At 37.5% G+C, this 26,428-nt stretch overlaps 1 protein-coding gene across 2 annotated transcripts in view; it reads left to right on the forward strand.

Annotated features, from left to right (window-relative positions):
• Cemip2 (cell migration inducing hyaluronidase 2) overlaps positions 1–26,428 on the forward strand; it is a 76,254-nt gene that overhangs the window by 36,661 nt on the left and 13,165 nt on the right. For both annotated transcript variants that reach the window (XM_071600580.1, XM_027940134.3), the window contains 10 exons: positions 110–179; positions 2,842–2,970; positions 5,938–6,026; positions 9,586–9,717; positions 11,051–11,086; positions 11,853–12,008; positions 14,125–14,302; positions 16,519–16,734; positions 19,799–20,007; positions 23,888–24,070. In XM_071600580.1, the coding sequence (XP_071456681.1) occupies positions 110–179; positions 2,842–2,970; positions 5,938–6,026; positions 9,586–9,717; positions 11,051–11,086; positions 11,853–12,008; positions 14,125–14,302; positions 16,519–16,734; positions 19,799–20,007; positions 23,888–24,070 (1,398 nt within the window). The remainder of the gene's footprint in view (positions 1–109; positions 180–2,841; positions 2,971–5,937; positions 6,027–9,585; positions 9,718–11,050; positions 11,087–11,852; positions 12,009–14,124; positions 14,303–16,518; positions 16,735–19,798; positions 20,008–23,887; positions 24,071–26,428) is intronic.

The raw sequence follows: 26,428 nt of genomic DNA on the forward strand, positions 1-26,428 counted from the left end.
TTTGATGGGCAAGGCCTGTGACTTTTGGGGAAGGCTTTTTAGAGGAAGTTGTTAATGGGCATGCTTTTTCATGAAGAATGTTTAAATCACCTTCAAAAATGCCTTGCAGGGCTGTTTCAACTTTCTGGATCGCTCATCCCAACAATCATCTAATTGATAATGCAGCTGCAGGTTCCCAGGTAAATAATACTGAAGTGTTTTCAGATTATTTTTTGTATTATTCATGTTTATAAATGCTTTGGTTTATAAGGGTGTGATGTCTTGCGTGCCTGTGGAACCCAAGCATGAACCTCGTTTCTGATACTGCTTGTCTGGTTGAGAGCAGGAGACATCTGAGGTGGTTTTTCTAAATCATTTATGACAGTTCATTTCCATAGTTTATTAAGGGGAAATGAGGTGAGCTGATCTCCAGGGTTAGATCATCTCCAGAGTGCATTTGTAGTATGTTATGTGTGGTCTTTCTGGATTCTCATGTTTAAGTCCTATGTTGTCAAGAAACTGATCATTTCAATTTCTAGTGTTGATGAGCAAAGAAAGCCTCAGCTTTTTGTTATGGGAGTGGATTAGTCTTGAATACTGTCCCAGTTGTCACTCTGATTGAGTAGCACTTCCTTTTATTAAATGCAGGGATTGTGAGCTTTTAGGTATTTTATGTCCTTGATAATGTAGCTAAAAACTCAAGTGATGTGCCATGAATCGACTGAGTTGTTTAAGACACACACACACAAACACAAACACACACACACACACATGAATAAGGTTTAAGAAAATAAATAAATAGAATATTTTTTAAATGGTAGAAATTTTCCCTTGATAAACCTGGAGAAATTTACACTTACAAGTGAGTGTGATTTAAAACTACTAATGTAAAATATGAACAAATATTGTTAAGACTGTAACTGTGCTGAAAATTACAGTAGAGAAATATCAGCATTGCAGTAATACCTAAATATTTGTGTTGCTACATCATGACTATTTAAAAACTTAAAAAGGAAAGGAATACCCACGTCATTTCTAAGGATTAAGTAAAAGATTAGTTGAAGGAGGTATTTCTTTTAGATAAGAATATGAGTGTCACTAGGTGACAGTTGAACTCATATCTGTGCTTTTTCTTTAAAACATAAAACGTAGACTGGAGGTCCCTGTCATTTGAAGATTTTTATTTGACAGGGCAAAGACATGGGCATTTGATCATTTCAGGCTTTTATTCATTCATTTTCCATCAAATATTTGTTGAGCTTGTGCGAGGTGTGTGCCGAGAGTGTCTAATTGGAAAGGGATGGCTCAGAGTAGGTTGCAGCCTTGCCGGGCACCGTCTTCTGATCTATGCTGCCTTGCACGGCAGCAGCCAGAGCAGAGCTTCTTTTAGCTCTTTCCAGAAGTCAAGGGTTGAAGAATGAAGCAATTTTCAATTCCTCCATGAAAATGTGAGGTGAGATTACCAGATGCCCTTCCAGGGCCCCGATAAGAATAATGAAAGCATCCTGTGTATGTTCTGTTTCATTTCGTGGATTTCTTTCTTTCTAAAAAAAAGTCTTCTCCAGTAAAACTAGTGTTTGGCAGAGTTTTCCACCCAAAGGAAACCAAACTGTTTCTTCATTGTATCTTTCCATTGCCTTTTACAATGCTTCCTGTACCTGTTTTGACACCACAGAGTTTAACAGCAAACAGATGCTACCCTTCAACCCCATTGCATTCTGGGAGGGTCCACTTGGTCCTCAGCTCATAGGGGTATGTTACTGGACTTCTCGCCAGCACTTCGAGTCTGCTGTTGAGTTGTCTGTTTTGTTTCCAAAAGAGTTGAAGAGACAAACATTTTTTTCAGAGTAGTTTATTTTATTAAAACCCATTTGTAAACGTTTATCGTGGAAAAAAGTTAAATATTACATTCATTTTGTACATAAGCTTTCTATAATTCATCTCTCCTTTATGTTCCTAGAGGATTTGGCAACTAATATAGTACTTACTACATATATTTTAGTTATTTCTGTATTTCTCATAAGACTGAATTATTTGAGAATAGTCTTTTTTTGTACACCTGGCACGTAGTGTACATTAAGCAAATGTGTACTGAATTTGAATTAATATTAATCCTTGTATACTGTATGTTTATGTTTGAACAACCTGTTTAATCAACGTTCCAAAATGTGAAGTTTTGTCCTTCACATTGGGCCAATTTTCAATCATAATATAAAAAATTTTTACAGGCATTAAGAACATGATTTTCCATTTTCATGTCTCATTTTGTCAAAAATTTTTAAACTGTTCTCCTGTTATGGGCAGCAATGTTGAAATTGAACAGACAGGCTCCAGACGGAGACAGCATCCCGATTCATGCATGTGGTGGTTTTTATTTTTCCTTTGGCACGAATTTGCCTCAGGACAGGAAGGGCATTGGAGTTATTTGAAAGAAGTCAGTGAGCTCTACATGCTAGTGGACAGTTGTTTAATAGGCATGACTCATCTATTGATCAGGTTTGGAGGTAAACAGAACAAAACCACATTGCTTAAAGGCTGTGCTGTCCTGGTCACATGGAAGGCTTATTTGATTCTAAATCTGCATAATGTTGTAAAGTAGATAATAAGAGAAAGTTGTTTTGAAAGGAAATTTTAGCATCAGTCAATTATTTCTTTAAATTTGATTTAAAAATATGCCTCATATAATGCTTTGAGGCTGCTAGATGTGTGCACAGCTCTTTGTAGTCAATTCTGGACCAAAAACAATGAAAAATTTGTGTTACAAAGATTTAATGTTGCTGGCAAAGCAGTTAAGGTATGAGGGTGATTCATAGAGTGTCTTTATAATATAAGGCTTTAATGATCATGCTCTTTCATTTATAGGATGCTGGAATATGGTATTTATTCCACAAAGAACCTACTGGGGAGTCCAGTGGATTGCAGTTCTTAGAGAAACCAGAACTCACTCCACTGGGTATATTTTATAACAACAGGGTCCATTCAAGTTTTAAGGTAGGTTCTTAAATTTTAACTATCAGTACATATGATTTACAGGGTAAAAGGATGAACTCTTGTGATTATGTTTTAATCCTTCTTGTGCTGCTGTAACAGAATGTAACAATATAGCACCAACTGGGTAATTTATAATGAACACATATTTATTTGGCTCATGGCTCTGGTGGCTGGGAAATCCAAGATGGAGGGGTTCTGTATCTGATGAGTGCCTTCTTGCTTCATTATCTGTGGTACAAAGGCCAAGAGAGGGCGAAGAGGAGCAAGAGTTTGAATTCATATCCTCAAGCTCTTTTATGAGTATGAGTCAATTCTTGAGCCTCCTGACCTAGCCCATACCCCTGGGCCCCACCTCCCAGCACTGTTGCAATGAGATTTAAGTTTCCAACACCTGTGTCTTGGGAGCCATCTTCAAATCAGAGAGATTACAAAGAAAATGTCAGTTTTGGGTAAAACTTGTCATTGGAGAAAGTAATTTGGGATCAAAAAGACATTTAACCTTTCCACTCTCAGCACTCTGTTTGTACATACACAGGTGTGCACAACACACACACACACACACACACACACACACACACAGTTTGTTTACTTATGCCATGGACTTGATCCCTGTGTCTTCATCGTCTTCTCCTTTCCCTCCTTCTCTTTCACCTTCTTTCTAATCTTCAACATCTATGGGTTGGAATGTGCACGTTGGATGAAGTACTTATGGGGATTAGGAAGCTTGCATACTTCCTTCTGTCCATCACAGGTCTGGTCAAACATTCTCTTGGGCATTTAATACTGATTATATAAATAGTGAAATATTGTTTAAGAATATTTTACCTACTTTACAATGCTGCAGATCAAGTAACCTACAGGTGATTCAGAAGCTTCAGTTTCCTTGGTGTTTAGCACTGCCCCCTTCCCCAGTGCCCTGGAGATCAATGCATTTGTTTCTTTTTGTGTTTGAAAAGTATTTAAATAATTTCATTTATTTATATATATATATATATATATAATATATGACTAAATCCTTTACTTCCATGTGACTCATATCAAAGTTCAATAAACTTTTTGGTACTGGGGATTGAACACAGAGGTGTTAGCATACATCCCCAGCCCTTTTTATTTTTTATTTTGAGATAGGGCCTCAATAAGTTGCTGGGGATGGCTTCAAACGTGGCAATCCTCATGCTTCAACCTCCTGAGTCACTGACTCAGGTGTGTACCACTGCACCTGGTTCAATAAATTCTTTCTGTGAATGATACTCAGATTCTTTAAAAACATAGGTTAAGATTTGAAGAGCTTAGAATCACTTGGTGAATACTTTGGAGAGGAGATAGCTTTGCTATGATTTTTGTGAGTTAATGCCTAATAATTTTTGAAAGTAACATCTCAAAGTGAAAATCCTCAATTTTTAATAACTGTAAATGGTACATAAACCACCTGATTCTAATTAAATTGTTAATGTCATATGCCATGAGGTAGTAATCTCTTGTTAATTATAGTAATAGTAAATGTAAATAATATGAGTGGATAATTAGGTTTTAGTTTGTTAATTTGGGACTATGTTAGTGGATAAAACTTATAGCTAAAGGCAACCGAACCCTTGGAGTCCACGAAAAGAAACCTGCCATCATTGAAACACACACGCCAACCCCTATGACTTTGGTTGCTGATGCCTCTCGAATCTCTATCTAGTCCAAGTTGGCCATGTTTATGTTCCTGCCTGCTGAGGTCCATTTCAGTGTCTCATGGACATGTTAAAAAAAATGTTCAAAATTAAAATCCTTATTTCTAGGCCCTAACCTATTCCTGAATGTCTGTTTCACGGAGTGAAACCACTAGTCTCCTTGTTGCCCAAACCAAAAAACATGAGCCACTCTGGCTGCCTTTCCTTCCATCCAGACATCTTATCAACTACTAAATCAACCCTGTTCTACCTAATAAACGAGTTCTCAAGTCTGTCTGATTTCCTGTTCCTCCTGCCACGAGTCTAGGTCATCTTTATTTCTCTTCTGGAGGACTGAAGTCATCTTCTACTTCATTTCTTGTCTCTCTCTTTTCCTCCTTTTCATCTTGCAGCTACACTGCTTGTTTTGTTTCTTAAGCTATCCTTGGTTGCGATAGTTTTTGAATTCTTGATTCCTGCAGCATATCACCTTTGTATGATCTGGTGTGTATATACTTTAAAATATTTCTTTAATTGTGGATGGACACAATACCTTTATTTTATTTATTTACTTTTATGTGGGGCTGAGGATCGAACCCAGTGCCTCATATGTGTGAGGCAAGTACTCTGCCACCGAGCCACAACCCCAGCCCGTGATGTGGTGTATTCTTATCAGTCCATCCAGAATTCCACCCCCCCCCCTCAACTGTTCCATGCTTTCTCTCATCTCGAGACTTTTGTACAAACTATGCCCTGAGTTTTTACCTCTAGGATCTTCAGCTGCTCCCTGCCTTCCCCTGCCACGCATGGTTGTTCTTTCCCATCCTGAAGGTTTCAGCTTTACGCGGTCATTTCTGTTAAGGAGGAAACATTCCCTCAGTGGTGACCCACCCATGAAAAAGGCCGCATCTAGGAGCCTTTCTCTGCTGCCTTTCTCAGTCTTCCTCTGTTTTATTTTTTGCCATAAGCTTCTTGTGTTGGATTGTAATTATTTACTTAATTTCAGGTCATCCTGATAGTTTCTGCTTCAGTAACTGCACGTCATATTTTACTTGTTAGCTAATGTATAACGCTTGGTGCCTCCCGCAGAGTAGGCACTAAGTAAATATTTGTTGAATGATTGAATGAGTAAAATCATAAAAATATCCAGGAATGTCATTGTTTTTCATGCCTTTGCTCTGCTGTTTATCCCATTCCCCCCACATGCATTCTGGGTAGAAGTGATAAACTAGAACTTATTTACATGACTCGTAATATATGTAGGTGTAACTTGGGATGCATATTTATTTTAGTCTATTATTATGTATTTCAGGCTGGCTTATTTATTGACAAGGGTGTCAAAACAACCAACTCCAGTGCCGCTGACCCGAGGGAATACCTCTGTTTGGATAACAGTGCAAGGTAGAGCTGGCTCTTTTAACTCACACTCAAGCCTTATCTTGCCAAAGCAGAACTTTCCGAGTGGAGCACATTGTGCTCTTTTCTCTGGCAACACATTTGGGATAACGTTTTGAAAGTTTACAGAGGGTTTTGGAAAAACACTTCTCTGCTGTCCCAGGTCCTGAGTGTGGACATTTATCTTACGGAAATGCCAACAAATTGGTGCTTTTCTCCTTTTTCATTGTGATAAATTGATGTTAGAGTGAGTTACAGAAAGAGAAAGAAGAAAGAGATGTTGAAAAGTTCTCATATTTGGAGAAAAGTGTGACTCATTGAAAAATAAGTTAAACTAAGATGTTTCACTTTAATCCTGAAAAACCAAAACATATAGAGTTTATGTTTAGTGGTCAAAATGGAACATTGCATTGAATCGATTTCAAAGGGAAAGATCCCTGATTTGATGATCAAGCTGATTCTGGTTCAGTTGTTTGTGGCCTCAGATCCACATCCTAGCCAGGCTCTGTGTTGTTTCCTACATAACCACAGAATGTGGTTGGGATATGGATCAGCATTTCAGCAGAGTTCTGTTACAACCTGTATGTGAGCCAAAATAAATAAAGGGTCTCAGATGGACATAAAGTTTTCTGGGAAAGATGGCAACTTACGGTCATATTTGGTAGACATGGTATAAATATTATTTTTCTATACTTCAGGTTGATTCACCAGTTTATGGAGTTGAACAGGTGCTAGATTTAATGGGCTCTTTTAATAGAAATTTAAGAGAGGAATGCCAGGCCCATTTGTTCTTAAGGGAATAAAGGAGGAACCACACTGTTGGTTAATGAATCTACGTGTGAAGCAGAATCCTTGCGATAATATATCACTAGGGCATGAGGTCAGGAGAAACTGGGGAAAGTAATTTGTAAATTACTCATCAGGATGCCTCATAGGTCAATTTGAGCAATGTAATATTTTAGAGCTATGATCAGATAGCATCGGAAAGCCCAGAAATGATGGGCACTATTTAAGTAAAACACAAGATACTGTATAGTTCATAGTTAATCGACACATGAAATGGATAGATAGGGAAGATAAAATTAATAAAAAGGAGCATAAAGATGAGAACAAATTATGAACCACCAAAAGAATATTAGCAAATGAAGAAATCTATGTTAGAAGGTCTCTCCTGCTTTTTAAGGGTTTATTATAATTTGTAGGACTAGTATAATTTGTAGAACTAGTAATGTGTACATTGCTAACTTAGTGCCTCCAGGTAACTCTTTAAATACAGCACAGTTGGCGCCTTTCCTTCAAAAATCATTTATATAATTTAAATAATATTGCTGTGTGTGTATATATATGTGGTATATATACACATATACATATAATTAATATATGTACAAATACAAGTGTGAATAGATGAGTAAACATATTTAAGAATCCATTGATATTTTAACTAGATTTGACAATAAAATTCTACTCATTATGGCTTAAATTTTTTATCAGAGATTTGTTTATGGTGTTATGAAAATGATAATCTTTCTTCTGCATCCCATTATTTCTCTTACCAGTATGTAAGTGCTATACAGATTGGTAAGGAACTGGACTCCATTTGGATGAACTTAGTATAGAAGTTGAGTTATGAGACATTTGGCAGCTGTGTTCCATACGTTTAACTTTGCAGAGACTAATGTATAGAATGTGTCCACCTGTATTCATATAATCCAGACATGACGAAAAATGCTAAAACATAAATGAGTAGTAGACTAGTCTACAAATTAAATGCCAGGCTCTTGGGATACAGAAGATACTGAGTTCATCAAAGAGGAAGTTGACTCACAATTAATCAGATGAGCCTTTCCTTGTCTTTAAGATGTGTGTGAACTTACAAGAATCCAAAAATGGGAAATTTTAACTCATGGAAGCACTTGATTTGAAATTGAGAAATGCCATCTAAAAAATGACAGAACATTAGAACCACCCAGTACAGTTAAAGCAGAGGACAGTTAAGGCTGGAAGTGTGCTGAATCACATAGATGATGATGAAAAATCAGGACAGTTAGCCATATTTTCTATATACCACATGGGGAAAGAAGATTAAAATAAAGGATATTGAAGCAAGTGGTTAATGACTGAATTATATGGATAGAGAGTTTAGAAGAGGTAAGATGGCTAGAGCAGAAAATCAGATGTTTCTTTATGGTAGTTTTTTTTTTTTTTTTTGAATAGTTTCTACCTTGTAAAGACAGCTTCCTTTGTAGAACTCGTCTATCTGCTTAATGTTGTGTCATATCTGCACAGCTATTTGCAGCAAGTATGATGACAGATGAGTACGTGTTGACTCAGAGTCAGACTTTTTACCACTTAAGTCAGAGGTAGTTAGGGTAAAGGCCCTGAGTCACATAATTGGATTGAATGCCCTGTCTGCACTGCTACCACCCTAGTCTGAACCTCCAGCATCTGCCTGAAATACAGCCTCCAGAATGGCCTTGGAGGCCATTCATTTCCTAAATAGCAGCCTGTAATCTGCTGAAACCTGATACCTCACTCCCAATTCCAAGCTTCCATTGGTCCCATTGCACCTTGAATGAAGACCCACATGCTCATCTGGCAGGAGCCTGCCCTCCAGCCCATCTTCCTTGCTTGCTCTCCAGCCAATGGGCTTGGAGTGGATGCTTGGAGTGGCGTGCTGAGCTCATGTGTGCCCAGGGGCATGTGTACTTGCTTCTCTTTCTACAGAGCTGCTTCTCACATCATGCAGTTAGAGAGCACCTACTATATGCCAGTCAGTGTGACAGTAGCATTATGCCAAAGCTATTTCCTGACTGTATGTTTGAGAATCTCAACCTGCTGAGCTGATTTTTGAAAAGCTGTCTGTTTTTTAAAAGTTCTTCCCCTAACTTTGTGAAGTAGTAGACTTAGGGGATTATTTGTTTGAGTCATTATAGTGGTTAGTTTTTGACACCAAGTCTTTGACTTTTTCATTAAGGTTCTCACAAATGGTTTAGAGAGAAGGAAGAGAAAAGGCAAAATTCAGGCTTTATAAGTAAATCAATTAAATACAATCTATTTTAGATTTAGACTACTAAACCCAGTTTTATTTCTACATCTGAAACATTTAACAAGTACACAATTCAAATAATTCAATTCACATATGTGTATGTTGAAATATACGATTACTTTATGTGATTAGTTTACATCAGTAACAGGAAACCTAAGAGTCTGTGAAAACATGCTAATTTTCCTGGTTTAAGTGTATATGTGGGTGTGTGGGTGTGTGTGTATTTGTTTTTAATGAAAATGATTTTTGTGTTTATAATGTTCTGCAGTGTCCATTCTGTAATCTGACTTAAAAAAAAAATAAGAAGCTAAGAAGCAGTTCTGTGGGAAGTTGTGTGTAAATGAATGTTACTTTTTTTCTTTGACATTTGAAATGTGAATTATTGTGTCTTAAGATGTTTGTTTTGGCCAAATTTAAATCCTGCTTCTTGATACTTCAGCTTATGACTATAAACAGCTAATTTTTATTCCTTTTTATTTATTTATTTTTTATAAAATTGCCCTCTGTTTAAACCCTCAGGTTTCGACCTCATCAGGATGCAGACCCTGAAAAGCCACGAGTTGCTGCTGTCATCGACAGACTTATTGCTTTTAAAAACAATGATTATGGAGCATGGGTGCGAGGAGGGGATATTATCGTTCAGAATTCAGCGTGGGTATTCTCAACCATGTTATTATCTGATGACACGTATATATTTGTTTTTAAGGTTTTTTTTTTTAAAACCAATAGGATGAAAGTATGGTGGTGATTCCTGGAATCACATTGTTATTATTATTTTTATTAATAAGACAAGCTCTAAAGAAGTATGCTAGAGTTAACAGACTGCAAATATTTGGAATCGTCTCATTCTTGTGCTTTTATTGGAACTGAACTTGTCTGGTGACATGAGAGCTTTGCAATGAGATTGAACAGAAGCTTAGGATCTAACTTTATGTACTAACGTGGTTTATGTCAGAGCACTAAATATTTGAAACTACCTGTATTTTTTTTTTCCCCCCTTCTTGGAAAGTCCTGAAAGTTTTTCTGATTTTTTTTTTTCTCCATTGCCATTCAAAGCAAAGCTGTATAATTCCACCTTACTGAGTCTGTTGACTTATTTCTTACCATGACTTGAAGCAGGAAGTTTCTCACTTCTTTTTTTCTACTTGTTTGAAGAGGCCTGATGCAGGTTGAGCTAAAGGTTTGGTGTTCAACCATCTGGAAAGAAGATTTTGATTTTTTTTTTTTCCTGGCACTGACCATTAGCTTCTTGGCATTTCACCATCATTTCTGACTTTTATATCACCAAGGTGGGGAGGAAATTGATAATACACTGAATCTGTAGAAATGACTTAGGCAACACATACATTTTTGAAAAGAATACTATGATCTAATTATTTCCAAACAATAATTCTAAAAATAATAATTTTAGCTTGCACATGCTGCTTACTGTGTGTCAGACACTATTCCAAATACTTGAAGTTATTTAGTATATTTAATGCTTCAAGGATTCTCTGAGGCCTGGCATGGTGGCTCCTAAATGTGATCCCAGCAGCTCCGGAAGCTGAGGCAAGAAAATGGCAAGTTTAAAGCCAGCCTCAGCAATTTGGCAAGGCCCTAAGCAACTTAGCAAGACCCCATCACAAAACATAAAAAGAGCTAGGAACGTAGCTCGGTGGTTAAGTGCCCCTGGGTTCAATTCCCAGTACATGAAGAGAGAGAATTCTCTAAGGGTGGTTATATTATTTATTTCAGCTTATAGATGAGAAAATCAAGGGAGAAAGAGGTCAAATAACTTGCCCAAGGTCACACAGCTAATAATTGGCAAAGCCAGGATTTGAACCAGGTGCCACCACTTTACAGTTTGTGCTTCACTGTGCATTTCAGCTTCTGTGTGGTTGGAGAGAGTAAACATGGGGACTTCCTGGATTTCACAATTATGTATTAGAGAATTCTCTCTTATGCGGTAAATTAAAGTGTTCTGTCATCGTCTGTTCTCTTACAGATTTGCAGATAATGGAATAGGACTAACCTTTGCCAGGTTTGTAATTGCTTAAAAATGCTTACTTGATTATTATAAAGCCAGGTAAAATTACCCTAGATTTTTTTTTCCAGGGATGGGAGGCGGGTGGAGAATAGAGTAGATAACGCACAGGAATGTTTTATTATTCATGAACATTAAAAAAAAAAAAAAAAGTTAGCACTCTCTTTCTGGTACCACTAGAGGGCCAAAAATACATTTTTATTGACTAATTGAATTCATACCAAAGCAGTAGGTTAATCTGGCTGGAATTCCGCAGAGGAACAAGCCAGTCATAATTTTTGCTTAGAAGAAAGCGTTTGAGATTTAGACTGCAGTTTTTTTTTTTTAAAAAATAGGCTTTGAAAGAGAAAGAGAAATAGGAGGTTAAAAAAATATTTTTCTTTTAGAAGCTGCTTTAATTTAGCATTAAGAACTAAACTTTTTGTGTTAATATTTTTCTCCAGATGGTAATCATTGTTGTCGCCATGTTATTATCTTATTTGCAGTGCTGTTGCTTGAGACCAATCAGTTGTGGCTATTAAATTAAATTTCCTTTGTTTCTGTGTAAATTGCAAGGCACTTAATAATTTATAAGAGGTATTTTCACAGTTTAAAGTCAGTTCCTGGTGATTCGATAATCATTGAATTGAAAGTATAATAGAAAAAGGTATTGGCTTTGAAGTTTTTGTTTTTTTTAAGCTATTTAAGTTATAGTTTGCATTCTTGTGAGGTAAACTTGAATTTTTTGAAGGAGTGGAGCTGATGACTGTCTTCATTTTAACAGTGATGGAAGCTTCCCAAGTGATGAAGGTTCCAGCCAGGAGGTATCTGAATCCCTCTTTGTTGGGGAGAGCAGGAATTACGGTTTTCAGGGTGGTCAGAACAAGTACTTTGGCATTGGAGGAATAGACCAGAAGCCTCGGACATTACCTCGGAATAGGTAAACATTGCTTTGGTAATAGAGATTTTTAATTTAAGCAATAGAAGGAAAATGTAACACTGAAAAATTTTCTGTAATAATTCTGGATAGATTGGTTCCTACTGTAACTTCCTATCTTACTGTTGCTCCTCTTATTATCATTGTGTGTATTATCCTCATTAAATTTCATGCATTAACTATTAGTCATTTCATAGATTCTATCATTGATTTTATAACAAGGAAGTCTACCTTGTTTCTTAATTCTTACATAAGACCTTATGTAAGCTGGTGTTTTTTTCTTTATTTTTCTTTTTACTTTCTTGAGACATAAAAAGTTGCCAAACCATAAACTATGACATTAGGTCAGTTTTCCCTCGGTTTGTGATGTTGGTTTTCAGAAATAGCCACTGGAAAAAGGAAATTACCTCTTGAAAACGAGTCCTAGAAAATAGGAGATGGTTGATGCCAAAATTGACTCAAAACCCCACCACGACTGTATAATTCACAGTGTTTGAGGTGTTAGGGGAGGGGCAGACTTTTGGCTTGTTTTCTGTCAGCATGATCAGAGCCATTAAAATAGTACTTAGCACTAGAAAGATTCTTCAAAGCTTTTAGAAAACTGTTAACTAATTAATCTCTACTTCAGTTCTGTGAGTCTGTTTGGTGTCGTCCTTATTTTATTTGAGAGAAAACCAGGTAGAGAAAATTCAAAGCATGTTCTAAAGACCTCAAATGTAAGTTTATGCCATATTCATCAAGAATCAGCTCCTTAAAAGAGTGCACTCTCTGGATATTGGGTCAGAGGTAGGAGAATTGGGCAAACAGACTCTCAACTTTACTAGTTTCTGGCAAAGGGTGGCCTGTGTTTGGCTTCTCTGCCCTTGTGCCTGGCTTCCTGAGACTCTGTTTTATTGTGGTGGTGCTGGGTATTGAGCCCAGGGCCTGCACATGTCAGACTAATCCTCTGCCACTAAGATGTACCCCAGTGGTGCTTGTCTTTGTGGAATATTGAGCATCAGGATATGCTATAGTATGTAGAAATCCCATGGAAGCCACTGGGAAAAGAACCTAATGAATTTTTTTAATAGCTAACATAATTAGGCTGCACCTGCCTCTCCTAATAGTGTAGATGGAAAAAAAAAAAAAGGAGCCACATTGGTTGGGGAATGGGCTGCAGTATCATGGTGGGTGATTTGATTTCATTTTTTTTTATTGGACATTGTCCTCCAGTTTGATTTCAAATTTGTTTTTGTTTGCCCAGGAAGATTTTCAAAACAAATTTCACATTGATGAATGGATTATTTTTGTTGTACTGATTTTTATAATATTTTCTATGAGGGAGAACCATTTTGAGTTATGTGCTTAGAAACATAGCACGATGCACAGGTTTTCACACAGAATACTGGGTTTTCTTGTTAGGGTGTATGCTTTTGTTGTAGCATATCGCCAAGCTGTAATTAGTTACTGTAGAAATCTTTGCAGTGTGATTAAAGAATTCAATAGGAAATTAAACCTAAGGAATTGAGAATATTATAGGATTTGTACATTAATTCTGGCTAAAGATTTATGATTAGTAGGCTAAGGAGAAAGGAAGGATATGAAAACAAAGAAGTTCTCAATCTAGCCAGCCCTTTGACATAGCAAGCCCTGAGGACTTAAGCTTTTTACTTTTATTTATATCATTTCACCCTTTTACTGTCATTTAGTGGCTTCAGAGGAGGTTTTTTGGTGCTGGGGATCTAACCCAGAGCCTTACGCACTCTAGGCAAGTGCTCCATAAATGAGCTTCACCCCCAGCCCTCAATAAATCATCTTAACTGAGTTGATGCAAGGAATCCAAAGTCACCTCTATAACAAGACCTCTGTTCTATCCAAAAGGAGCCTATCTTCCCTCAGTCTATTGTGTTTATGTCTTTTTGTCTCTATTGCACTCAGTATCTGAAATTTTCACTTGTTTTTTTTTTTTGTTTATCGTTCCCACTGCAATATATATATATTTTATTCCAGGAGGGACTTGTTTTGGTACCCTGGAATTATGCTTAGCACTTACAGGATATTTAGCAGTTTGTATAACACAAGTAAGTGCTGGTCAAGAGGCAGGCCTATCTGCATAAAACAAAATCTTGTATTTTAACAGGACATTCCCAATTAGAGGCTTTCAGATTTATGACGGGCCCATTCATCTCACCAGGAGTACTTTTAAAAAATATGTGCCAACTCCAGATAGGTACAGCAGTGCAATTGGCTTCCTCATGAAGAATACCTGGCAGATAACCCCCAGAAATAACATTTCCCTTGTGAAGTTTGGTCCACATGTAAGTACATTCTTAAGGTTCCTACACATATATTAGTGGGAAAAGAAGGGATAACAGATTCTGAAGGACAAAAACACAAAGGGTTTATACTAAATCTTAATGTTGGGGAAGAAGAATACGTGCAACTCCTAATCCCATTCACTCTTTCCCACTGAGTTCAAGGCAAGAACAGAAGTCCCAGGTGACTTGGGGTATCTCTGACATTCAAGTGATAATCTTGATTAGGTAAATGACTTAAAGTGATGACAAAGGGGGCATGTCACAGGAACATGAGGACTTATGATTTTGGGAAATTGAGTATAATAAGCTAGTACTATAGCCCCATCTCCACTAGGAGGATTTGGGACCTATCTGGTATTTTACTTATATGGAGCTGTTTTTCTGGGTAACTGGAAGATAAAAAATTGGGGACACAAAGGAATGCTGGGAAGTGTGATCAACATCGTGTTCTGTTATGAACTGTTGGGTGGATTTTATAAAAATTGCAAAGAAGATAGACTTCCATTGTTTACAGTGTAGTAGCCCATAGAAGTGAATTTCTTAGCAGTTTCACCATTTCCCTGTTGTCCGTAATACACAGGACAGTCTGATTATGGACTCGCAGGACTTCGCCATCTTGCCAGGTCCACGGTGGTGGTGACATAAGCCAAAACTGGAGAATAGCTCAAAGTTCTCAGTTCTCTCACTCATGTCACAAACTTTATGGTTGACCACTTTAAAATAAAGCTCAAGATAGGTTTATCAGTCTCTATCTAGTTTTCTAAAACAGCTAGGGCATAGAACTGAGGTAGGGGCAAAAATTAGGTTCTTGGCTTAATTGGTTGATTTTCTTTTTGGTGCCGTGACCCCAGGTTAAGAGGTGGGCCATACTAAGAGATGTTTTCCCATATAAAATAAGTAGGAAGATTTTTTTCTTCTTCTTCAGTGCTAGGGATTGACTCCTGGGCCTTGCTAGTCAAGGTGCTCTTCCATTGAGCTACATCCCCATCCCTTTATGGTGAACCTTAGAGCACCTCTCCTGTGTGAAGGTTGGCTGTTTGCTTACTCCCATGTGGACTTCCCCATAGACCTCCTTGCATAGAGTTCAGTGACCACTGATGTGGTCACATTGAAAAGCAGTTTTTGAAATGTTATAATAAGAGCATGCATGTTGGTTAAGTTCAGTGGTTCATCCTGCTTGGAGTTTTCTGTGGTGGTGATACTCTGGGAATAGTTTCTAAAAGAAACAGTTTGCAAAATTTGTTCTGCATAAATAGGTAGAAAATGTACTATGAGCTTTTCTCAAATTTAACCATAGGAGGCACAAAGGAAAAAGAAAACTGTAAAACTTAAGAATCTGGACCTACTTGACTACAAACTTCACTGTTTTCCAATGAGTAGCTTTATCTAAATGATAAATATCCTTGGGAGATATAAGAATAAAGAAATGTTAGAGGAAATCAGTAATTTTCCACAAATAAGAAGCAGCTATAAACTGTCATCTGCAATCTGCTTTGCAGGTCACTTGTACACGTTTAGTAAAGGCTTTAAATTAACCACCCGATATAAAAATTACTGAGCTGGGCATGGTCAGGTTGAGGAGAGAGAGACAGCAGTCTACACATTTCAGCAGATTTCAGTGAGTTCAGTAGTAACCCAGATATACTAAGCTACGGCTTACATGATATATCAGTTTTGAACTATACTTATTTTTTGGTGGGGAGGGTCATATGAATAAGTAGCTAAAGCTTTTGGGGTGAAATACATTAACTAGCTCTAAAGATATACTTTAATAGGTCTTTAGTTAATTGAGGTATAATTTGCATGCAGGGAAATACATAGGTCTTATGTGTGGAATTTATAATTTTTGGCAACTCTATATATACAACTTCATAGTTCTTTTTCTCTCAACTCTGTTCGTTTCCCTTACCATAATTAGTTTTGTCAGAGCAGGTTAATAGTTTTCAGTGGGGGGAAAAAGGGAATAAAAAGATGAGATTCAATATTTGCCAATTGACCTTTGTAAGGCTTTAGACGTTTTTCCCCCAAGCAGGCTATTAATTAAGTAGAAAACTCTGATTGACTGGGTGCCATAGTTACCAACAATGAACCCTAACTCCAAACTGTTTTCACTTTAAAGCAGTTGTGTGATGGGCAGGCACTTGGGTCATCGAAGACTGATGCCGAGATGGCAGGAGCCCTTATTTTGTGATGTCCTTGGTTTTCACTGCCATCAGGTCTCTCTGAATGTCTTCTTTGGAAAACCTGGGCCCTGGTTTGAAGATTGTGAGCTGGATGGGGATAAGAACTCCATATTCCATGACATTGATGGCTCTGTGACAGGGTACAAGGATACTTATGTGGGACGAATGGACAACTACCTGATCCGCCATCCAAGCTGTGTCAACGTGACTGAGTGGAATGCAGTGGTTTGCAGTGGGACCTATGCCCAGGTAGGCCCAGAAGGCAGTTGGATGCTGAGTCCTCAAGCTTCTCATAGCGCTGCCTCTGTGAGGAGGTCACTTCAGCTTCTTGGTGTGATTGGTGCTTTGCCAAGAATGATTTTTTTCAGGGGTGGGGGAGTGAGTTTTACTGAAAGCCACCTCAGTTTAGCAAATGAAAAAGTGATTTGTAGTGGGACAAAATGATTCACCCTTGTTGAAATAGGTTTGAAATATTGCTGTGGAGAGAACGTTTGTGTTTTGGCTCTTAGGTTTCTCGCCCTGTTCCAGCCCTGTCCCCTTAGAGGAAGTTTTATCCTTTGCTTTCAGGGACATATTTCTTTACTTAATTAGGGAATCTGACTAAAGTGGGAAGTTCCTCTCTGGGAGGTGACCCTGATGACAGACACGTGAATACAAGGAAAACATTTAGTGTGTGGAATGGCACAGGAAAGTCAGGGCTCTAAGTTGCAAAGGTAATTTTGACAGTTTGAGATTTGAATGGAAGAGATTATAGAACGGAGGCACCAACAGCCCAGAATTTTGAAGGAAGCAGACCCCCCTTGCCCCCACCCTATTCTAGACAATGAGAGGTTAGGATTTAATAATAGACTGTCAGGGGAGATAAAAGAATAAAGGAAAGGGGATGATTAGAACATAGGAAAATTAAAGGAAGAGCAAAGATCCTTTAAGTGGAATTTGGGCTCTGAAAGCCCCCAAGGCAGGGAAGAAGCCCTCCTGCCCCTCCATTTTTTTGGAAGATGCTCTTATTCCGTCGTCTGGACTCTTCCTGTGAAGGGACCAGTTTTGTGATCTTTCCCCACCGCCAGCCTGTGCTTGCTTTGCCTGTTAAGCGTGCATTCGTGGACTCTGCCTGTCCCTTCTCTGAGCAGCCGGAGCTTACTGTATTTCTACCACCCAAGCTTCTGTAGTTGGAGCGTCTTATAGTGGAATTGCTCACCACTCTTCTGACTTTGAATCATGACTGTTAAAATATGTGACTTTTACATTTAAAAACTTAAAAAACAATTTTTGGATTCTGATCTATCAACAAGGACAAAGGGCTTGAATGTGATAAAGATTCGACAGTGCTTCTCATTTATTTTAATGTGTTATTAGCTTCTGTGTTATGGCATTTCTCATTACCATGAAGAAAAAAAAAAAAAAAAAAAACCAGAAACAAAGTATATAGGACTAAGTCCTGGGGGACAAGGAGAGAATGGAGACTTAACTGCAGTATAATACTGAAAAGAATGTGGTTCGAAAATATGATTTCTTTTTTTTTTCTCTCATTTTATTCTTAATCAGAATTTCCTTTGCTTCAAATTGTTTGCCCATCTGTACTTAGGAATCTATGGCCATTCTAGAATTAAAACTAAAGCAAAAGCCAAAAATAAAAAGCCCTCAGTCTTTTAATAGCTACAGTTTTCATTAAATTTTTTTTGTCAACCATGTGTATTCACGTGTGGGTATCTGTCAGCTTTCTTAAAGTGGTAGATGCTCACTGATGAAAATTATTATGAATTTATAAAGTACACGGTTATGATAACTCATACTTTTTTAAAAATTAATTTTAATAATAAATGTTATATGTATTTTTTCATTTATATTTCAATATTTACTCAAATTATTTATCCCTTTGGGTTTTTAACATTATTTGAGGTAGGAACTTAATCTTTCTATCTTAACAAAGCAGAAGAGTAGTTCCATTTGTACTTGTAGATGCAGGAAAAAATAAGTCATCAGGGACCTCCCAGGAGACTCTGGGAATGGTAGAACTGCAGGTCAGGAGTTCTCGCCTGAGAATTTGTAATTTGGGCTGGAAGTTCTCATCTGTAACCATTTGCTCTTGCTTAGAAATAATGTAGCAAACATTTGTAGGCAAAAGACAGTAGCATCTGAATCCCAACATAGAATAGTTATTTTATAGCTGTATGTGAACATTTTTAAATGGCATATGAGCTCCTTGCATACGTGAGGGATAAAGATACTCAGGAAGAAAGGTGGTAACAGAGAATTAAGGTCACTTTTGCCACCTCCAGTCATCCTTGGGCAGGAGGTGGGGGATGTACATGTCTGCCTGCCCACCTCCCCCAAATTAAATATATGTCAAATATAAATAAAAGATTTAAGAAAATAATATATATTAAAGTCTATATTACATGGGTATTTAAATGAAAACAATCAGAAATATTAAAAGTATGTTTTCTATCTATTTTTAAGTCTTTAAGTGGTGTCAGTACAGAAGAGTATTAAAGTAGTCAGACATGAACAAAAGAACATATATGTAATTAAGTCATTATAGACAAGATTGTAAGAAATGGCAGAAAAAATATGGAAGTATTCTTCATTAAGCATCAATATTCTCCAAACGTTTTAATAATTCTGGAGAATTTAGTTACTGGATACTGCTTTGTTTTAGGAAATTGTTCTGAGGTTTGTCCTTTGGAAGATGCATTTGTGGAAGGTTCTGTTTTGGCATGAAGAGTGGCTCGAATGCCACTGGAATAAATTCAAGATTTTCAAATTTGTCTCAGCTTAATGTTTTTCCAGTTGCTGCAGAGTACTTTATAATTCTTTTTTTTTGAATGGGTGAAAAATGACTTCTTGGGCTAATGTAGGTCATGGAAAATTGAAAGCCAAAGCCCCAAGATATATAAATTTTCCATCTCTTGGTTTGGAGGAAAATCTCTTAGATTTGAGTAGAGGGTATCAGTTTTCACATTAGTTTACTAATTTTTTTGCCCATGTGTTCTTCAGATTGAGGGATTTCATGACAGGCTGAATAAGCCACAGGAGTTTTATATTCTGATGAATAAGCTGGCCTGCAGTGGTGGAACTGATGATGAAGATCTTGGCTAGCAAGAACGCAGGGTCTGTTCTGACCACATCTAGTTTAAGCAGGCTGCATTGTTAAGTGTGGCTTAGGATGTAGTTGGCCACTGCTCATGTAGTCTGGCACAGATCACAGAATCTCTCTTTTTAATGTAGAGACACTTGACTTTGTGCTAGAAAGATTTGTATAGTTATTTCAATTTTCATCATCTTTCATTCAGTTCTTATTTGTTCTTTCAAGGTCTATGTACAGACATGGAACACACAGAATCTTAGTATGACCATCACACGAGATGAGTATCCATCCCACCCCATGGTACTCCGGGGGATTAACCAGAGGGCTGCCTTTCCGCAGTACCAGCCTGTGATCATGCTGGAGAAGGGCTATACCATCCATTGGAATGGGCCAGCACCACGGACTACTTTTCTATACCTTGTAAACTTCAACAAGTATGTTTCTATTACTGTCATTTCAAACAGTTGGGCAAGTACTGACTTAGTGAAGAAAACAATAACATATTTCCTTCCTATCAAGAATGCCTGTTTCATGTACTTTGTTCCTGTTCTGGAGAGGCTGTATATTTTGTGTTGATGGAGTAAGGAGATTATTTATATAAATTGGGTCCTGTTATTTTGAAAACATTTCTTTTTTTCTGAGACCAATGTATTGTGTACATAAAGCTATTTAGCAATAAGTTTTAATGTAGGCTGCTGAACTTAAGTCCCTGTAGCTGAAGTTGGAAGAAGTTTTATATGATTTTCCAAATGGGCACTGGTAAAATTAAAAGATTTTTGATGCCAAGTTTAGACTTGACAGAAGAAAGTGGGTTTGATTTGTAATATATGCTGTGGGAAGTTGGGGGAGTTGGGGTTTAAATGCCCTGACTTAAAGCATGATTTTGTCCCTTCTCAGTTGTTTGTCCCAATGATATCAAACTCAATCCAAGTTGATATGTTTACATTAATTTACGCAAGTGTGTCAGTTGATAAAAAGAAAAATGAACTCATACTAGATGTGCAGAAGAAAAAAAACCTGAATGAATAGATAAATTCAAACTCTTTTTTCCCTGTAGTGGGTAGAGGATATGGCAACTAAATCTGCCTTAGGGAGTGGGGCCAGGCTGCAGTCAGAAAGTGATACTTTGGTCAGTCTTGTTACAAAATCAGAGTTGGGACAGGGCCTACTCTACCTGGGGAATGATGGATTTGGTGAGATGGGAACATAGGGTGTCAAGAAAAGTGACCCAAAGTGAAGTCAGATAGGAGAAAGGGGACTACAGTTGTCCTTCTGTGTCCTTGGGGAACTGGTTTCTAGGACCACCCACCCACCCATGAGTACTAAAATCTGTGGATGCTCAATGCCTGTTATACCGTCCTATATATTTTAAACCACTTCTGGATTACTTATAAAACCTAATATGATATAAATGCTATGCAAATAATTATATATAGTTTAAGGAACAATAATAAGAAAAGAGTGTGTTTTCACCAAAGCTGCAATTTTTTATTTTGAAAATATTTTTGAATTGGGGTTCATTGGTTGAATCCTGTGAATGTCGACTCTGCAGATAAGGAGGGCCCACTGTATTTTGAAGGGCAGGAGCAAAGCCATCTAGATCTGTAAAACTGTTAACCTGTGGGGTTCTATGAAGCTGCTCAGATATGTGCCTAGAAAATTGCCATGGCTCATTCACCTGACTGGTCATAAAGCTCTGACTCATGGGACTCTCTTTGAACACCCAGTTGAAGTAAACAGAGAGGAATAGAACTTACAGTTGAGCTATAAATAGGTCACTTCCAAGAATGGGTGCTCATCATGGTGGGTGCCCTTGCTCTGAAATAGGCAGATGGCACGTGCTCTACACTGAACCATCGCTTCTCTCTAGCACTTCTCTAAAACTTCCCATACTCATTCCTCACTCTGCCTTTTCCCTCTTCATCTCTGTTGGTTCTGGCTCCTGATGTCACTCAGATCTCTACTGCTTTCTACCCCCACAGATTATGACTGAATTCAGGCCATCATCAATCCCCCCGCCTTTTTTGGGGGGAGGTGGGTACTGGGGATTGAACTGAGGGGCACTCAACCACTGAGCCACATCCCCAGCCCTATTTTGTATTTTATTTAGAGATAGGGTCTTACTGAGTTACTTAGCATCTCACTTTTTGCTGAGGCTGGCTTTGAACTCACGATCCTTCTGCCTCAGCCTCCTGAGCCTCTGGGATAACAGACATGCCCCAGTATGCCCGGCTTTCATCATCATCTCTTTCTTGGAACCCTGCAGCAGCCTCTTACTAAGTCTCCCTATGTCCGATGCTTAGTTCACATTGTGTTCAAGGAGAGATTTTTTTTTATTTGTAAATTAAGCTTATTTCAAAACTGATACAGGAAAGCATAAGCATTACACATATTTATGGGTTACCACATGATCTGATACATGTATGCATAGCATATTTAAGTCAAGTTTTACATATCTATCTTCTCAAGTGTTTATTATTTCTTTATGGAGGAAATACTCTTTTCCAGGGTGAGATTTCTTAAAGTCCAATCTGAGACTGTCAGTGTGTTCCAGAGAATTCAATAAAAGAAACAAATAATAGTCAGGGAGGATTGGGAAGAAATGTCAGCGAGTGATCGGTATTCTAAAAAGTTACATGGAGCAGGATTATGCACTTGAGGTGAAATGTTAGAATCAAATGATGCAGGGCTGGGGATGTGGCTCAGTGGTAGGGCTCTTGCCTAGCAAGCAGAGGATTCTGGGTTCAATCCTCAGTACTGGGGGGAAAATGCACAAGTTCTGTATAAAGTACTGTGCAAGGTTTTCATCGCATACTAAGCAAGTAAAAACATTTTCAAGTGAAAAAAGGCTGAACCTAAAAGTTTCAAAAATCCACATGGGCCTAAAAGTTAGTCATGCTTTTCTAGTTTAATTAGGTAGAAGTTATAAAAATTATGTGATGAGGAGAGGCAAGAGGAAGACGGGGGTAATTTCTTTTTCCAAATTTAATATAATTATAGAGCAGTCATAGACTTTGTCATAGTTCCACTTCTGAAAATAACACTTTTTTTTTTTAAGAGTTATAAAACCACTGGGCACAGTGGTGCATGCCTATAATCCCAGCGACCAAGAGGCTGAGGCAGGAGGTTTGTCATGTTTAAGACCAGCCTCAGCAATTTAAGGAGGCCCTTATCAACTTAGTGAGACCCTGTCTCAAAGAGAAAAAGAAAAGGGCTAGGGATGTGGCTCAGTGGTGAAGCACCACGAGAGTTCAATCCCCAGTGTTTACCCCCAAAAAGAGTTAGGAAGCCATACTCACTTATTTAACATAATAAAGAAAGTACAGGGAAAAAAACATTAAAAAAAGCATGTAAACATTTATATTGTTCTCTTCTTTATCCACACTCAGATTTTCCTGCACATATGGATGTGCAGAAATTTTCTTTAACTGCCTCTTCCTGCATGAATACTTAGTGTTTCTCCTGTCCTCTGCTCGTTTGCTAGTATAAAAACCTCATGGAACATCTCTATTTGCATTTCTAATTATTCATCAGTGGGATTACTGGGTAAAACTTGTGTGACAATTTAAAGGTCTTATAACAGATTGAGAAAGTTCTTTAGAATGATGGAAAAGTTCTGGAAATGAAGAGTGGTGATGGGTGCACAGCCAGGTGAATACACCCAATGCCGCTGATCGCTACAGCTAGAAGTGGTTAAAATGGTGAACAATAAAAAGATGAAAAAAAAAAAAAGCAAATTATTTTAAATGACTTTTTAAAAGGATAATCAATATCTAACGACATTAAAAATACTAAGGTAATTTGGTGATACACATCAAAGGCATTAAAAAAGCAGTTCTGCCTGCCACTAGAAATTTCTTAATATTATTACAAAAGATAAAAATATATTTATGAATAGAAAAAGTCTTCAGAATGATTTTACCATTGTACACTTCCACCACCAGGCTGTTAGTCTTTCTGTCTCAATACACTCATACCCAATCATCTCACTTGGCTTTATTATCCATTTGGAGTATCTGAGTATATTTATTCAATGTTTATTCACAGTCTCCCAAATCCTGTTGAAACCAGATTTTTTTTTTCTCTGTAGAATATATTCTGCAAATTTATTGGTAAGAGAAATGTGGGCAACAGATAAAAGTAGGTGATTGGTTAGTATGTCAGGGTTTGGGATTTTCATTGTTAGTGGCTCAACATACAGTGGAAATTTAAGAAGGAATAATTATAGTTAAAATTTATATATGCCATGATTCCCAAAGGATTTTAACTCAAGTGTGAATTATTATTATTTTTTTAATTGTATCTCCTTTAAAGGAATGACTGGATTCGAGTAGGCCTCTGCTATCCATCAAACACAAGTTTTCAAGTTACCTTTGGCTTTTTACAACGACAGAGTGGCTCATTATCCAAAGTTGAAGAATATGAGCCCGTGAACTCACTGGAAGAACTGCAGAGGAAGCAGTCTGAGAGGAAATTCTATTTTGACTCCAGCACAGGGTAATTCAGTGGAACCAGGGCATGAGAATGAATGCTATTTTTCTTTAATGGTGAAATTACTAGTTTTTCATTGTAGCCAAGAATTGCCTGTGATGTGATAGCTGTTTAGGAAAGCAGCTGATGTGGGTGCTTCTCTGCACATTGTTATTAAGGGTTTAGAGGAGAACTAGAATGACTGGTTATTATAGCTGGCAGTAGGAATTGAGTGAAGATGTTTGCTATTTACATATTAAGACAATTTAGGGAGAGAAGTTATCTTTGACAATGAATAACCAGTAGACCCAACTGAAAATGAAAATCCTTTTATCTTCAAGAAGTCCAAAGGTAGTTATTTACATGTGATAGAGTTCAGATTTCAGTGGAAGCGCATTTTTCTCTTGCTGCTGCCTTAAGGTTGTCTTTCAAGTTGACCTTGAGTTTTTGAAGGTCACTGTATAACCATAGCATATTTGCTTTCAACTTTCTCTAGGCTGCATCTTTCCACTGTTTAATTCTAATCCTGTTCTCCTGGGGTCCTGTTGGCTTTGTCTGCTTTTGTCCAGTTACAGTCTCTCAGCCTGTGGGTTATGGTAGGCTTGACCTCCTGTCTTATTCCAGCAAGTGGCATGCTCTTTCAGTCTCCATCCTTAAGCTGACATTCCAGCCATATACCATTGTCTAGGTACTGTAAAGATATTAATGTAAATAAGATGCATTTCTTTCACAAATTCACAGTCCATTGAAAGATCTGGGCATGCAAAGCAAGTAATTAAGAGAGTGAAAGATTTAAAGGCTGTAAATTCTATAATGGGATATTTAATGTGCCTTTGTGGATACTTACCCTAGAGTAACCAGTGACATCCTGATAGGGTGACACTGGACCTCCCAAGGAACAATTAGGAGATGGAAAAAGAGATGGGTGAGGTTTGCAGGCGGAAAGAACAGTGTGCACAAATGCATGGGCGCATGGAAGAATGTGGCATGGCATGTTTGGGGAAAGGCAAAAAGCTCAGAGTGGGGAGAAGGGTGGCAGGATTGATTGGGGGAAGAAAATTAGGGTTCAATTGTTGAGCGTCTCGTTGGCCTTTGAAAAAATTGCAACTCATTTTCTCTCCAGGACCTGCAGTGACCGGTGTGATCAGCCTAAGTTTTTTCTTAATAATCATCACTAATTTTCAATTTCTAATTAGAGTCAAACCATCTACCTGCATTTTTATTCTGTAGATGACAAATTCCACATTCCCAGTTGTTTTTCCACAAAAATAAATGGAGTACCAGATTTGTAAGGATAGTCTGGTAACCACAAATTAATGATTTACCTGAATAATAAGAGGTAAATATTTTCTGGTCTGGGTATCTCAAGAATCCTTCAGCCTCTGAACAACAATTTTGTTTTAAATTCCCTTTATTTTTACAATTTTAATTATATTTCAGAAATTACATTTCAATCAGGTCCCTGACATTCTAAAATTATTGGATGGTAAGGCAGTGACTAACTTTTTAACTCTCTCTCTCTTTTCTTTTTTGTAGTTGTAGATGGACAGAATGCCTTTATTTTATTTATTTTTATGTGGTGCAAAGGATCAAACCTAGTGTCTCACACATGTAGGCAAGCACTCTGCCACTGAACTACAGCCAGCCCAATTTTTTACCTCTTAATCTCAACATTGCATTGTTCAGTGACCTCATATTAAAATATGAATCTTTTTTATTTTTAAATATTTTTTAGTTGTAGCAGTAGCTTTATTTATTTATTTTTATGTAGCGCTGAGGATCAAACCCAGTGCCTCACACATGCGAGGCAAGTGCTCTACCACTGAGCTACAGCCCCAGCCCAAAATATTAATTCTTGATTACTGGTTATCAATCATTTTATCAAAGTCCTTTAGAATCTTGACTTGCTTTGGTTTAGAAAGACTGGGTTTGCAGATAGATATTGGACTGCTGCCTGGGAGTTAGATTTTTCTGACCATCTTGGCAGTAGGAGGAAAAGTTGGAGAGGGTGGAACTCTGTTGATTTAGACTGAGTTTTGCTCAGTTACAGACTGAAGGACCCCAGGCCCATGTGCTCTTGGAACACATCACAGGAATTGATTTGAGACTATCTTGACCATAGCCAAGCAGAGTTGTTGTTTTATGACTTCAATTTTGTACCTTAAACCAAAATGATTTATGAGCAAAAAGACAAAAAGAAGAAGAAGAAACCACATCAATTTAGGAATCCTAAGCTCAATACAAGTATACAGTTTTCTAAGGAAGTTTTGAGCCAGGCCAAATTCCATGCTCTCAGATTACCTATTTAACTAATTTAAACCAGAAATCAACTTTGATATCTTCCAGAATGACTGAATCAAAGAATTGAATTATTTTCCAAAGCAG

The sequence above is a fragment of the Marmota flaviventris genome, chromosome 13 (assembly GCF_047511675.1).
Source record: "Marmota flaviventris isolate mMarFla1 chromosome 13, mMarFla1.hap1, whole genome shotgun sequence".
In the NCBI taxonomy this organism is placed as follows: domain Eukaryota; kingdom Metazoa; phylum Chordata; class Mammalia; order Rodentia; family Sciuridae; genus Marmota; species Marmota flaviventris.